Below are 14,003 nucleotides of genomic sequence, written 5' to 3' on the forward strand. Positions count from 1 at the left end.
TCACTGGCTTTTAGGCCTTCCCGGTGCAGATCCTTGAAACAAACTTGCATGAGTCATTGTTATGGGCTCTAGGTCCTCAGATGGACTCATGCAGGATGTTGGCATGGGCTCCCAGCCTTCATCTGGATTCTTTGGGTCTTAGTGTGTGGACAGATTTCCTGAACTCTTTCTTTTGTGTTTTATTTTTTGGGTGACCTTTTGTAAAATAATGCTATAAATGATGTGTCCTGTAATGTAATTGGTCTCCTTGTAATCCCTGACTACAACACCTGCTGCTCATTAAAAGCATGTTTTTTCTGAGATAGGGCGTTAAAAGCCATTTTTGCTATGAACTGTGACTCTTCACTTGGGTCTACAGATGCCCAATGGGTAACTAAAAGCAGACCAGAGCTTGACCATTTTTTTATCCTTGCTTACCTTATACTATTGAGTCGAATCCCATTTGAGCTCTGCATATGGATATGTTAATCATTTAGGGAGTCTCATTGTAGGGATTGACAAAACAAAGTTGATTAACACTAAATGTATATAATCTCAACCCCTTCTAAGACTGGGGACATCAGGATAGGGGATTTCCAAGGACCTTCAGCTGTACCCTAAAGTCCCAGTCATTGTCCTGAACCCGTGTCCTCTGAGATCCCAGGAAAAATGGAGCCCACCTGAGGAAGACACCCATATACAGTCCTTTCCTGGAAAGGAGACCACCCTCAGTGATGAGGACTGCAGAGCTGGGACACTGGACCCCTGCCCGCTGGCTAACCATCGGAAGCTGGCTTCCACCTTTGCACCCCTGGATTGGGTGCTACCTGAGCTGCAGCCCTTTGCTGCTTCCCTCCACTTTTCAATTAAAGCCAAAGATCTGTGCCTTAGGTTTAGTTTCCTCTATGACTGGAAGCAGGGACCACACTGCCTGCCCACTGTACTGCTCAAGTGCTTCCTACACTATCTGCTGGCTAGGTAGGTGCAGTGCCCGCCTCACTACCAAGAGGCTCAGCTCTGTCTGCATTGAGTAGAACACAAAGTCAGTTGTCGCTGCCCTTCTTTAGAGTAATTCTCCAGCAAACACAGTACGTCTTCCTTTCAGTTAATCTGAGTGGTGGAGCAAGGGTGGCTGTGGCACCTGGTGGCCTGGATGGAGGCCAGCCAGCCCTGTCAGGCCAGTTCTGAATTGCTGCCTCTCCCTTCCAGAGTGCAGGCCACACAACTCTAGGGTAAACAGGAGCCCTTAAAGTCAGCACAGGCTTGGGGACCTTGTATGACAGATCAAGGATTAGGCTCTCAGACTTTGGGCAGACTTTGGACCTCTCCCCGCAAATGTCAGGTCCTGGCTCAGCAGGGCCCAAACTCACCTGCCTTGGTGCTGACCACCTGCATGGGAGCCCCCAGGCCATACCACTAGAGCTGCACTGTCCTGTGGGGGTTCAGGCTTCCAAGCCTGTCCTGCCTGAAACAGTGACACCGTTTCTCTGGTCTTTTGCCATAATTAACGTCCTTATGTCAGACTCCCCACCTAGTCTGTCCATGTTACACCTCTCATGTGGGTATAGATAGATCAGCACCACTCTGGGCAGACAGAGCAGGGGAAGCAGGGTCCTGGAGGGAGGTACAGGACGTAAGTCTGCAGTATGGCGTGTGTGGTGCTGGGAGAACTTGGAATGGCAAGGACTATAATCCTGTTATCCTTGCAACACTCGGGAAAAGCAAAGCCAAAGTTTCAGCTTTTTTAGAAGGACTTGCAAATAGTATGTTATGAGTACTATAGAATCAGGGGTAAAATATTAACATATAAGATAATCATATTTGATTTGTTGTATTCATTTTTCCACCTCCAAACTGATAAGAATGCAGATTAAAAAAAACCTAATCAAATCTAGGCCTAAGGTAAAAAATGAAAGTTATGAATACTTTCTCTTCTTTCTTCTTGGGCAAATAATGCTGAGAAATATTTCTTTAAACTTTAATACTCACTGACGTAGGGTATAGCTTGCTCTTTGGCAAGGCCTTGAGTTTCCCTGCTTAGTGTAGTCCCAGTCTTTGGTTGGTTGTCTCCTAATGTGGGAAAAGGGTCTTGTCCTTCCACTGTGGCCCTGCCCGCAAGGTTCTTTACCCAGCAAGTGGCAGGAAAGGTGGTAAGGAGATGCCCCACATTGCCACTGTCTTGGCACAGAAGTGACTCATGATCCCCCGGGCAGCTGCCGCCTGGGACAGCCCCACACTGTGATGCTATGACAGAGAGGCAGACATGCTGCTGATGGCACTAGCTGTGCGTCCTCACCTTGGGTACCTACAAGAAGCAGGGAAACAGGAAAAGCTAGCTGTACCACACAGAAAGTCGACACATTCCCCTCATAAACACGAGTTAGCATTAGGCAGTTTTCTAGTTCTATTCTCCTTGGTCCAGCTCAGTCTTGTCTTCCACTTAGCAATCAAAACAGAAAAGAAGCCCAGCCCCACCTAAGTTTTCAAAATCTATCAACTGTGGGCTGGGGATTTAGCTCAGCGGCATAAGAGCCTGCCTTGCAAGCGCATGGTCATGAGTTCGATCCCCAGTACTGATTAAAAAAAAAAATCTGTCAACTGTACAAATACAGTAAGATCTTGGTAAGCGGGAACCTGGAAGTATCCCTTACTATTTTTTCTTTCTTGATTGCTATTCTTTCTAAATGAACAGTGTTCCATCATTAGTGTACTACTTGACATCACTGATAGGGAGAAAATATATCTCCCAGCCTGCCGGATATCAGATATGCTGTGTCCCCAGAAATCAAAGAATGAATTCCAAGGAAAGACAGAGGTTAACAGTGGGAAAGATTTATTAGAGTTAGGTCCCAAGAAACAGGAGAAACCTGAAAGTGGGTGTCCCTGAGGCCACTTCTCTAAGAATATTTTGTAGAGCAGAATCCCAAGGCCAGTATAACATGGCCAAACTATAATCAGCCAATGAGATTATGAGTATAGCCACTTAGCTGATATTTATCCGGTAGGGAAGCAGGTCACATAGCAAGGGTACGTGGAAAGAGCAAAGGGATTTTGGGGAAAGGGTGGGTCCAGGTGCTCTGGTCATCTAGCTGGTGGCTGATGTCTGTATGGCGTTTACCGGACCAGGTGATACCAATTATAGTATACTGCTTATCCCGTAGGGGTGTGTAGGTCTGATCACTACTTCTTTATTTTGAGGCTTGGCCTTTGACAGATGCGCCTCACCAGAATTCTGATGCCTTTTTCTGCTGACCTCTTTGAGAGATCCATCTCTCTCCGATTGATTAATTTCTATCTAACTTAGCTGCCTATAATATCAGCACTAAAGCCCACCTCCATAAAAAGTATTTTAAAGGCCTGATGTTCCTTACTCAGAGTATTTTTAAGACCCTGTGAATCTAGCTAGGTGTGATGGCCTGCTTGCAATCCTGGCACCCCAGAGATTAAGGCAGGAGGGTTATGAGTTTAAGACCAGCCTGAGGTACATAGTATAACCCTGTCTCAAAATAAAAACATATACAAAGATCTTCTAGATTCAAACTGTATAATGAAAGCATTAAGAAGAAAATTCTAGAAGATATTAGGCAATTGGCATCATTTAAATGGTTTTCTTAAAATTCCTTCCTGCTATGAAAATTACATGCTTCTGAGAGTTTTCTTGTTTGTCGCTACTCTTCATTTTTACCATTGTAGATAAAAGCAGGGACAACAAAATAATGTCAGGTTTTCAGTCTCTCCAGGTTACCACCCAGACAAGACCCCTAATTTTGAATAAGCAGGAACTGTGGCTCCGGCTGGCTCCCCCTCCCAGCGCAGGGTCTGCCGGGACCCTTTATGTAAGTGGCTGTGCCTGGGCTGCCCACTCTGTGCCTTCTCCTCTGTCTCCTGCAGTGGGGCTGTGGTGCTCCTCACTGGATCAGGACCCAGATGAGTAATCAAGATTGTAACTGAATTATGCTGGCAGAGACCCTTTCCCCAAGTAGATCACACTCCCTGGGCTCAAGGGGACCTCCTTCTGGAAGCCCCACTGCCACTCACTGTGCTGTCTCAAGAGCACAGCTAGGCCAAAGCAGAGGGCCTGGGGCTCCACACAAGGGGACAGCAGCCTCGGAGGTGTCATGTGCTGTCTGTCACACACTCTGGATGGAGAAGCAGAACCAAGACCCTCAACATGGTGACAGTCCCAGCATCCAGCAGCCCTCACACTGTACCAGAAATGAGCAGAAATGGGAAAACATACCTGTGACTAGATGGACTCAGAAGTGAATCCCCAGCCGTGGTCCTCACCAGGTTCCACATCACAGCCTCTGGGCCTTCCAGGCTCTTCTGATCAGATTCCTTGTCTGAGAAATAGCCCACTTTCCCCAGCAGGCCACAAAGCTGCTATGGAGGAGGAAAACACTCCCAGGATCCAGCCAGCTTGTGTTCCTATAGTAACCACTCACTTCCTGGTGTCTCATCCTTTCCCTTATATGAGTCTGCCTGCAGCCAGCGCAGACATCTCCAGTGGGAACAGCCGCTTGTATTTAATGGATATTATATGTTCTAGATTGTTTACTAGTGTTCAGGTGAGTTCCTTACCAGGAGAAGATACTGACAGAACTGTGGGGGGAAGGAGGAGGAGGACTGGCGGCTGCTGAAAAGATAAGAAGTATGAAATATAAATAACCTTTATTTTGGGAATGCGGGGAGAGACACCCCCGACCCCCTGGGGCATGGCATCTGTACCCCGGGCCGGCAATCTCTCCGTGGAACACATGGAGTGAGGCACATAAGTAGCCTCGGCTTGGGGTGGAACCCAAGGGGGCATTAGGGATGTACAGGTAGCCCATTGGTCTTAGTTTGGCGCCAAAGGCAATTTCTAAGGGTGGGGGAGATAGGAGCTTCATGGCTTTACCCGCTACAGTACCGGCCTGGGCAAAAACCCTTTCAGATACATCATGGGGAGGCTGGACCAGTTTTGCTTATGATCCCTATAGGACTCCATGACTTTATGATTTCTGATATTTTGAGGGTTTCATGTTTCCAACCTGAATAGATTGGATGTTGTCAGAAAATAATGATGAAATAGCCAATAACTGAGGACTTTCAAGTACTTTCTGGTTTTGTCTGGTGGGTTATAATTTATTACTACTAGATTGTGTCTGAGAAAAATGAAATGGCAGTAAATTTCTAACTTTTTAAATTAGATTTTATTGGTACATTTTAGAAATATGTAATGATCACATGTATCATAGAGAATTTGTAACTTGATTTTCCTCCTCTTACCCTCCTTTCAACCCCCTCCCCTCCCCATTTACAAAGCTGCTTTTCTCTTTTCCCTTCTTTCTTTCCCCCTCTCCTCTCTCTTGTTCCTCCCCATTTGAACATTTTCCTCCTATCCTAACTTCTATTTACTTTTTCGTTAAAATGTCTTTTGAAAAATATCTTTCAGTGAATAACCCTATACCTTCGAATCTGAAGTCAGAAGCAAAGAAGGCTGCTAAAATATTAAGAGAATTCACAGAAATAACTTCGAGAAATGGACCTGACAAGATCATCCCTGGTAGGTAAAGGGCTGCCTGTTTTTGTTTTCTAAGCTGCTTTCTGCATTCCTGAGGATTTCTCTGCAGGCAGCTGATGCAGGGGTGGGGGTGGAGGTGAGAGTAGGCTGGATGCTGGCATCAGCATGCAGATGGAGCTACTACATAGCCAGCCTCTTACCTCAGAGCCATCCAGGCATCCCTTCCATCCCAAGTCACCCTCGGGGCCACATGCAGGTTAGAGCTGAGGGCAGGAGCCAACCCTCCTGCCTCTGCCTCCTGTGGTGCCTTGGGCCCTGGGCCCTGGCCCTGTTCCGAAACAGTTTGCCTCAGTTCTCCTGTCCTTTCATCACTCTTGCTGTGTGTAAGGGAATCCTGCAGACTCACCAGCTTGTCTCACAAACAAATCTTATCCCCAAGAATGCTCAGGAGTGGTGTTAGAAGCCTCAGGGTTACTCTGAGTTAACTCAGGTGAAGGCTTTAACTTTGCAGCCAAAGCTTGCCATGAATTGTTTTGCTTGCATTGTTATTTTTACATGACTCTAGTATGGCCACAGTCTTTGGAAACAAAAAACACACTGTTCCGTTTGACCCATTCCATTTTTTCCCTAAGCATTCTGTGTGTGTGAGAGTGGTATTTCCACTTATAAAATACAGTAATTCTTGATCACTGAAAAGGCCTACTCCTAGACAGTGGAGCATTCCTATGTGTGATGTCATCTGTGATAGGATTATTTCCAAAAAATGAAAAGTATTTCCAAAAGATGAGAAGTATAAAACAAAAAGAGGCCTTTATTCTGAGAACATGGAGAGAGATGACAGGTACCCTCCACCGCTGGAGTCCGGTGATCTCTCTAGCGGACACATGGGGAGGGGAGGAGTATGTAAGTAGCCTCGGTTTGGGGTGGAACCTAAGGGGGCATTAGGGATGCATGGGTAGCCCATTGGTCCAGGGTTTGGCGCCATAGGTAAATTCTCAGGGGCGGGAAGATGGCATCACAGGTAAATTCCTAGGGGCGGGGGAGATAGGAGCTTCCTGGTTCCGGTTGAGGCTTTCCTGGCTACAGAGTCCTGTCTGGGCCAAAACCCTTTCAATCTGTGTTCTCAAACACTTGTTGGCTGAAGACTTGTCTGATGCATCCGATTTTTCTGAAATAGAGAGTGTTGGATACAGTGCTTCAGAAGATGAAACAGACAGGCCTTTGTCCAGGTTAGAATCTGGGGAAATAGCCCTGCATCAGCTGACTAGGCTGGGTTCTGAAATAGTCAACTTGTGCTGTTTTCATGTCAAAGGTGACTTTACTGGACACCTGGCAGAGAACTTGGTATCAGCTGCTACTTGTTACCAAGTAGAGGGTCCTTGAGGGCTTCTTCCTAGGTCCTTGGAGTCCCAAACAAGACACACTGAAAAGGCATAGAGGGTGTGTATTTGTTGAAGACAGAAAAGAAATTCACCTCCAGGTGAGTCCAGGCTGGTAAAAGGGCTCCCAGTGCCCAAGGATAAGGGAAAGCCATCCCTTTTTGTACCTAAAATGTTATCTCTCTTTCATATAAATAAATCTTCTGGCCCTATATGTACTCTTCTGTCAAAAACACTTGGTTGGCTACTTGCTATATGCAAATGAAGGCTCAGGAACAGAGTCTTCTCATTAATTGTGAACAAATGCAAATGAAGAGTAAAGAAGAGCATCTTCTGATTGTCCTGTGAAGAGCATCCCGTCCAAGGATGTCCTGAGCACACGATCCACCAGGTAAACTCCAGGCAGCACTGTCGAGAAAGCACCAAGAAGCATCACGAGCCAGGCCCCTATCCCCATTGGGTGCCTCTTCCCTTGAGCATGTTGCCAAGGACAGGGGACAGAACCTGCTGGTCTCCACCGTTTGATGCTCACACCATAACAAGGGCAGCAGGAAGATCCAGTGAGGAGCACAGAATGGTTTTGTGCAGAATGTGATATATTGCTTTTGTTATTTCGTACTTTAACGTTTACCTCACCAAAGCAAAAGTCATTAAAGACTGCTTGTCACTTATATTCCTGTCATATTAGCGCTGTGGACAAGTTCTGTTCAGAAACACCTCCAAAAACAGCTTTACGTTTTATTTTCACATCGCAAACTCATCTAATTTGTTTTAGCCTCAAAGAGCACATTTCCATGCAGTTACATCAGCACCGGCAGCAAGCTACACCTTTTTTTGAACAAGAATTGGGTCATTTTCTTATTTTTTCTTCTACGGGATACTCAGACTCTGCTCTGGTTTGAGACAATGTTGATCAGTGACTCCCGAGACAGCTGTATATCAGGAGCCCCTGGAGGATTAAAAAGGACCTAGGTTTAGCCTGCTGAATGGGACACCAGTGATGATGACATGTTCCTCATAGGTCTGTCTGTGATCATGCCAGGCCCGTGTCCTGGCCTGGAACCGAGCCTCTGAAGACCACTACCTGTTAGCACACCAATGACTTCAGACATCTCACAAAAGCTAGATCCTACGCACATGAGCTCAGGCAATGCCTCGGAATGGTTTCCCTCTTAACCTCAGTGACAACTTCATCCTCCATTTAAAAAAAAAAAAATAACTTGATTTTCCTAAACCAGAGTTTCTGAAGTTATTTACCAGACACTTAAGTGATTTTAAAGTTTTGTCCGCATAACGACATTGATCCTAATGCTGATGATGGCTGCTGCATCTGGCTGGTTCTGCCATCCTAGAGCCAGCCCACTGCTCACTGTGCAGACTGGCAAGGTGGGGAGAGGGAACCCCTGCAACCCATTTAAAGTGGCTCAGGGAGCTTGTTGCACCTTCTAGAGGCACTGCCTTCAAGTCTAAGGAAAATTCAAGCAGGAACTCTGGATTGGCAGCAGCCATACTGCACAGCGGGGTTGGAAAGTGCCATGCACGCTGACCAATGGGTACACAGTGTCCCCGAGCATGGGAGATGTCCGGATGGGGTAGCATGTGTGGCTTCCATGGACAACTGTGTCTCGCCTTTCTCTGTGTTCTGCTGGTGGGGAGAGCGGGGAGGGGTTGATTCCCTGTACCTCAGTGAGAGGCCAACCTGGGGGTGGGGTGTAAGATGGACAGGGAGAGGCTCTTCTTTCCTAGTCTCACTGGGACTCCAATGTTGCCATCAAAGCAAGGGCAACTAGGACAGGAAGAACCTGTAGAGCCTTCTGAATAAGATGTCCAGACCTTGAGACCTTCGTGAAGCAGGTTTTCTCTCCTGCTTTCCATCGTCTGCAATGTATTTGTAACCTCTTAAGGTACAAGAATAAGTCACACTTAATAGACTGGCATTCTTGGAGGCCACTTTATTTCTGTATCTTTCTTAAAAGTGGCTTCACCAGTGTTCTGTGTGTCAACCTACCAGGCTCTTGGGTGTGTGATTCCTGAGCCTGTCACTGATTTAAATTTTGAAATGGTGTGATTATCTTAGAGATTCCTTGTTTTCTGGAGGTATCTACAGAAGCTTTTGGTGTGGTGCAGTGCAGTATCTGACCTCATCTTCTCGACAGAACACCTGTCGAGGATGATAATAGATTAAATTCCTTGCAGCTATGTCCCTGGTGTTCCCTGGGATTGCGTAAATGAACTTGGTGTGCTGTGGATGGCATTTAGTGGTTATGTACACAAGCTCTGTGAAATGTAACTAAACCAGTGATTGAGGAACTGAACTGTATTTTCAGGAAGCTAGTGGTAAATACAATAGCAAATCACTTTATAAACTTAAAAATCTCTAAAGTGGCAGAATCACATCATCTCTACTCTTGAATCCCAACTCTCATATCAATGAAAGGTCATTTTAGCCATCTGGTTTTAAAATCCAAGTCCTGCCACCAGCTTCCTGGTGGTCATACTTTGTTTCCTGTCTGTTTCTGTAGCCCACGTTATTGCCAAGGCCAAAGGCCTGGCTATTCTGTCCGTGATCAAAGCCGGCTTCCTGGTGACGGCGCGGGGAGGCAGCGGCATTGTCCTGGCACGCCTTCCAGATGGAAGTAAGTGGGGCCCCTGAGAATCCCCTCTGGCTATGGTTCCTTTGCCAGCGTGGATGCTGTCATGGGGGGGTCAGGCAGGTCCTTGTCACACCAACTACATGGGACAAAGCAGCAGAGTCAGGAGGTGAGGAAGATGGGGAGCGTCCCCTTGGGTCACCGCTGGGCCGGGCTCTGGCAGACCCAACTCTGTCTTACGTCTCTGTGTAGGCTTCCTGGAGCACTGGCTGCTCCTCCTGGAGCACACCCTGCATGGGCCACACAGGTGGGCGCTTCCATGCTGGACATGAACCCAAGGAAGGCACCTGCCTTCTGATTAGGGAAGTGAATGTGAAAAGCAGTGCCTGCTTGTGAGTTCTCTGTCTATGAGGGAGACTGAATCTGAAACTCCCTGCCCCAAGACCTGGCAGAACCATGCTGGGAGCAGGATCACCTTCCAGGGCAAAATCCATTACTTGATTTTTCAGAAATTAAAATATATTTGCCAGGAGTCCTGGGAACCAACATTTTCAGTATTATTTAAATGTGTGTCGGGGCCGGGGGTTTAGCTCATTGACGTAAGTGCCTGCTTGGCAAACTCGAAGTCGTGAATTTGATCCCAGGTACCAAAAAAAAAACGTATGTCGGGGTCATGATCAGCTGAGATTTTATACAACTTAACACTTGCTGTTCTGTCCTAGAAGGGAACACATTGCTCTGTTAGTAGCTGTTTTTAACACATACAACATAGAAAACATAATTCTCTTCCAGAACACTGTACAAAATATTCACAGGCAAAACCAGCCCCACAGAGGCTCCTTCCAGAGGTCACTGGCAGGAGGCTCCGGGAGTTGGGTGAAGGCCCCCAGTATGGGCCTTGGCTTCCAACTACTGGTGACTGGCTGAGAAGCTGGAGGACTGGTCCATCCCAGGTCTCTTCCTGTCACCTCCATGAGCCTTCCTTCTCCTTGCAGAAGCTGAATTTCTCCCCCATCCTTCGGGGTTGGGCAGCAGCTGCACCCAGGATGGGGATTGAGGGGGAGTGCTTGTCCAAAAAAGCAAGTTGGGTTCCCACCCCAGATGCAAATCCTGGGCACAGGATAGTTTCTAACTCTAGAAATGAAGGGGGATGGGCCCATCACACGGTGATTTCTGCCATCAGAAGTCTCAAGCACACAGGGAGCCGTGAGCGGGTGAGAGCAAGGCAGCACCGGTGGCCAGAGGGCGCTGGGCACCAGGGTTTGGCCAGTCACTCCCCCTACCACCACCCCCTCGCCGAAGGAAAAATATGTTTTTCTAGACTTGTTTAACATAACTTTCTATATCAGGAAAAATATGCATGTGGTAATCCTAAAGTGTGCCACTTTATGGCACATGGAATTATCGTACTGCATTTCCAAGCACAAAGAAATGCATCTTGTCAGGAGTTTAATGATCCTGAATTTACAGCCCATGTCCTCAGCTTTCCTGGGCGTAGGAGGACACCAACAGTTTCACCTCAGAAATTCACCACGGAAACTATGGAGTATGATGAAACCCCTAAGAGTGTGGATAACAAAGTCTTGAATCCTTCTGATCTCTTATGGCTATAATAGGACTGTAAGCAAAGACTACAGCTGCTGCTAGATTATAAAAATATTAAGAGTTGAAAGCATCAAATGTTGTGTGTGTTTAGTGGGTGAGAGCCAGCTGTCTTACTCCAGCAAGGGATAGGGAAAGCCTAAGAGCAGCAGCTTCTGAGTCTGAAACTCATGATGAGAGAGCCTGGACTTTCAAATGATTTTATGTCTCTTTGAAGAATATTTTAAAATATGGAAAAAAAATACCAACGTGTCACAATTGATGCAGAATCATTTAGAGTTTAGCATTTTTCTTCCTATTCATACACTGAGGACGTCCCACTGTTAAAACACATTTCTGTTCGTTCTCCTCAGAGTGGTCTGCACCCTCGGCCATCGGGATTGCTGGCCTCGGTGGGGGATTTGAAGTTGGAATCGAGGTAAGTGGCTCCGAGCACCCCTCCACAGCCACTGTGCCCCTATGGGGCCCAAAACCCCACACCTGAACATCAAGAGGTTTTGCTAGTGTTCTGCTTGGCCTCCAACGCCTATGGAAATGGTCCTCTGTGTTTTCATTCTCGCTCTCCTGTCTCCTGTCTTCCTTTTATTTATTTATTTTTGATGCTTGGAATTGCACCCAGTGCCCCCCACACTCCATGCAAGCACCCAGCCACTGAGCCCCATCCCAGACCTCTGCTTTCTAATGGTTCTGATTCCTTCCCTGTCTTTGAGAGGAGGGTTTCTTTCACCCTTCCATCTGCTTCCATCTTGATTACATTTGTATAACATGCACCCCAGCATCCAACAAAGGATAACTGGCAGTCTGTGGGGTGCTGGTGGGCTGCTGGGGAAACCAGAGCTGGGGGCCCAGGCTGCATGCTTGTTACCGTGATGGCAGAGGACAGCTCTGTGACATCTGGCATTCAAATCCTTTAGACTCTTTGGGTACAGATCAGTTTCGTGGCATTGCTGCTTGTGACTCCTCTCCTGGTGAGCTGCTGTGATTATGTGGCCTGGAAATTACACCCCAGGTTCTCCCTGCTTAGCCAGGCCTGGTAATGTAGGTCACCCCGCCCTGCTCCTCATCACTCACCTGCTGCTTTATCACTAAACAAATCAAGTCTTCTAATGTGTGTAAATCGTTTCCTTCTCAGTTTTCATTGTTTCCTCTCTAACTACCATTGTGTGCAGTTTTAATATCCGCAGCTCCGTTAAGAAGAGGCACTTCTGCCAGCTCGTCTGCCTTCTTCCTCTGACTTTCTCCACTCATTGCTGCATAAACCTGTAGTTTATAAAAAGAATGTTTCAAACTATGCCTGCAGGTACCTGTCTGTAGTCCCAGCATTTGGGAGGCTGAGGCAGGAGATAGGGAGTTTGAGGCCAGTCCGGGCAATTTAAGGAGACCTGGCCCACCCTCTACCCTGTCTCCCCCGCTCCAGGAAAAGATTTCAGTTGTACTCATCAGCACTGCATTTGTGTATTGCATGAAATCAGCCAGGCCTTGGGGAGCCTCAGGTGGCTCGGTGAGAAGGCATGTTTTTAGTATGCCCCACTTATTTCTCTAGATCCCATGCTAGACTTCCTGCTCTGCCTTCCAGGTACCTCTTTTTTTTTTTTTTTTTTTTTTAATTTTGAAGATAATAAAACCCAACAAAGTAAAACAGAATAAATCAAATCAAAACAAAGCAGTGAAACTGGTACAGAATTTCAAATTAGGATACTAGAAAAACAACAATGGTTACCATAGTATATCTTGTTATCGTCACGATAGTTGTCCATTCCATCAGATATAGCAAAATCAAACAATATAGCAAAAACAAAATAGAATAAAATCAGAACATGTAATGTAAACAGAACATTGAATAAAGCAAAGCAGTTAATCAGAACAAAACAGAACAGTGAGACCAATATTGGATTTCAAAAACAAGATAGAAGGAAATCTCCCACATTTGCTATATTGTATAATATTACCCTCCCTATAGTTGCTCAGATTGCCAGCCCCAGGACTGCAAAGTCAATCAAGCAAGATAAGTGGTCAGTTGCTTTTTCTACCTCAGTTGTTGTCAATTCAGCCTGTCCTCTGAACCAACTGGTTGCTTACAAGGGAATGGAGGTTGGTGATTCTCAGTCCATGAGATGGCAGGCTCATGGGAGATGCTGTCTGACTTTTCTCTTCCTGGACCCCACATGGCTTGCACAGCTTACAGAAACTCTGGCTGTTGGCTTGTTGGTCGGATCTTCCCAGTCCTAGCATGACCGATTCCTGGAAGGTGCTGACCTTTCTCTTCCTGGTCTCCACATGGTCTGCCCTCCAGGTATCTCTTTCCACAATCCTCTATCTGATTTTGTTTTTCTTGTTTGTTTGTTTTTGAAAGAGGGTCTTCATATGTAGCTCAGGCTGGGCTTGAACTCACTACGTAGCCCAGGTTGGCCTCAAAACCTTGATAGTCCTCCTGCCTCACCCTCCCAAGTAAGTGCTGGGATTACAGGCATGCACCACCACACCAGGTTTACAACCCTGCAATGCCTGTATGTGAGTCCAAGGGCTCTCTGACAAATAACACTTATTTAGAAAATGCTGGTAATAAGGGCCCTATTAGATCTCAATAGCCTAGAAGTCACAAATGAGAATTTCCACAATGGCTCTTTGGAAATTATGGGATCTAGCCATTAATAATAGGAATGAGTAGGAGGCAGCCCCACCGTCTGGCAGTCGAGTGGAAGGCTCTGAAGTGAATGGTATAAAACCATGCCTAGTTGTCTGCACCCTGTAGCCAGGTGAACAGCCGAGCAGTGGGTGTGGACACCAAAGCCCACGTCCGGCCCACGCCCTCATCCCCATGACCTCAGCTGTCAAGCTAGCTGTACCTTGCTCCCTTGGACCATAAATGTTATATTTCCGGTTGTTTATGGTTGGCATTCACAGAAACTTGATCACAAAGCTTATCCTCCTAATGTTATGGGAAATAAC

General features: G+C 46.6%; 1 protein-coding gene and 1 long non-coding RNA gene across 2 annotated transcripts in view; one reads left to right on the forward strand and one right to left on the reverse strand.

Moving 5' to 3' along the window:
- The window catches only part of Sh3yl1 (SH3 and SYLF domain containing 1), a 30,269-nt gene that overhangs the window by 6,880 nt on the left and 9,386 nt on the right, over positions 1–14,003 (forward strand). Inside the window, exons 2-4 of the mRNA XM_003464994.5 lie at positions 5,414–5,524; positions 9,384–9,497; positions 11,408–11,472. Coding sequence (XP_003465042.2) covers positions 5,414–5,524; positions 9,384–9,497; positions 11,408–11,472 — 290 coding nt within the window. The remainder of the gene's footprint in view (positions 1–5,413; positions 5,525–9,383; positions 9,498–11,407; positions 11,473–14,003) is intronic.
- On the reverse strand, positions 1,944–4,661 carry LOC111755475 (uncharacterized). Its single transcript, XR_002790029.2, has 2 exons — positions 4,220–4,661; positions 1,944–2,284 (listed from the first exon to the last, which is right to left on the reverse strand). It is a non-coding gene; the product is annotated as an uncharacterized LOC111755475 (long non-coding RNA).

The sequence above is a fragment of the Cavia porcellus genome, unplaced genomic scaffold, assembly GCF_034190915.1.
Source record: "Cavia porcellus strain 051 isolate PalLab524CR breed Dunkin Hartley unplaced genomic scaffold, mCavPor4.1 scaffold_8, whole genome shotgun sequence".
NCBI lineage: Eukaryota > Metazoa > Chordata > Mammalia > Rodentia > Caviidae > Cavia > Cavia porcellus.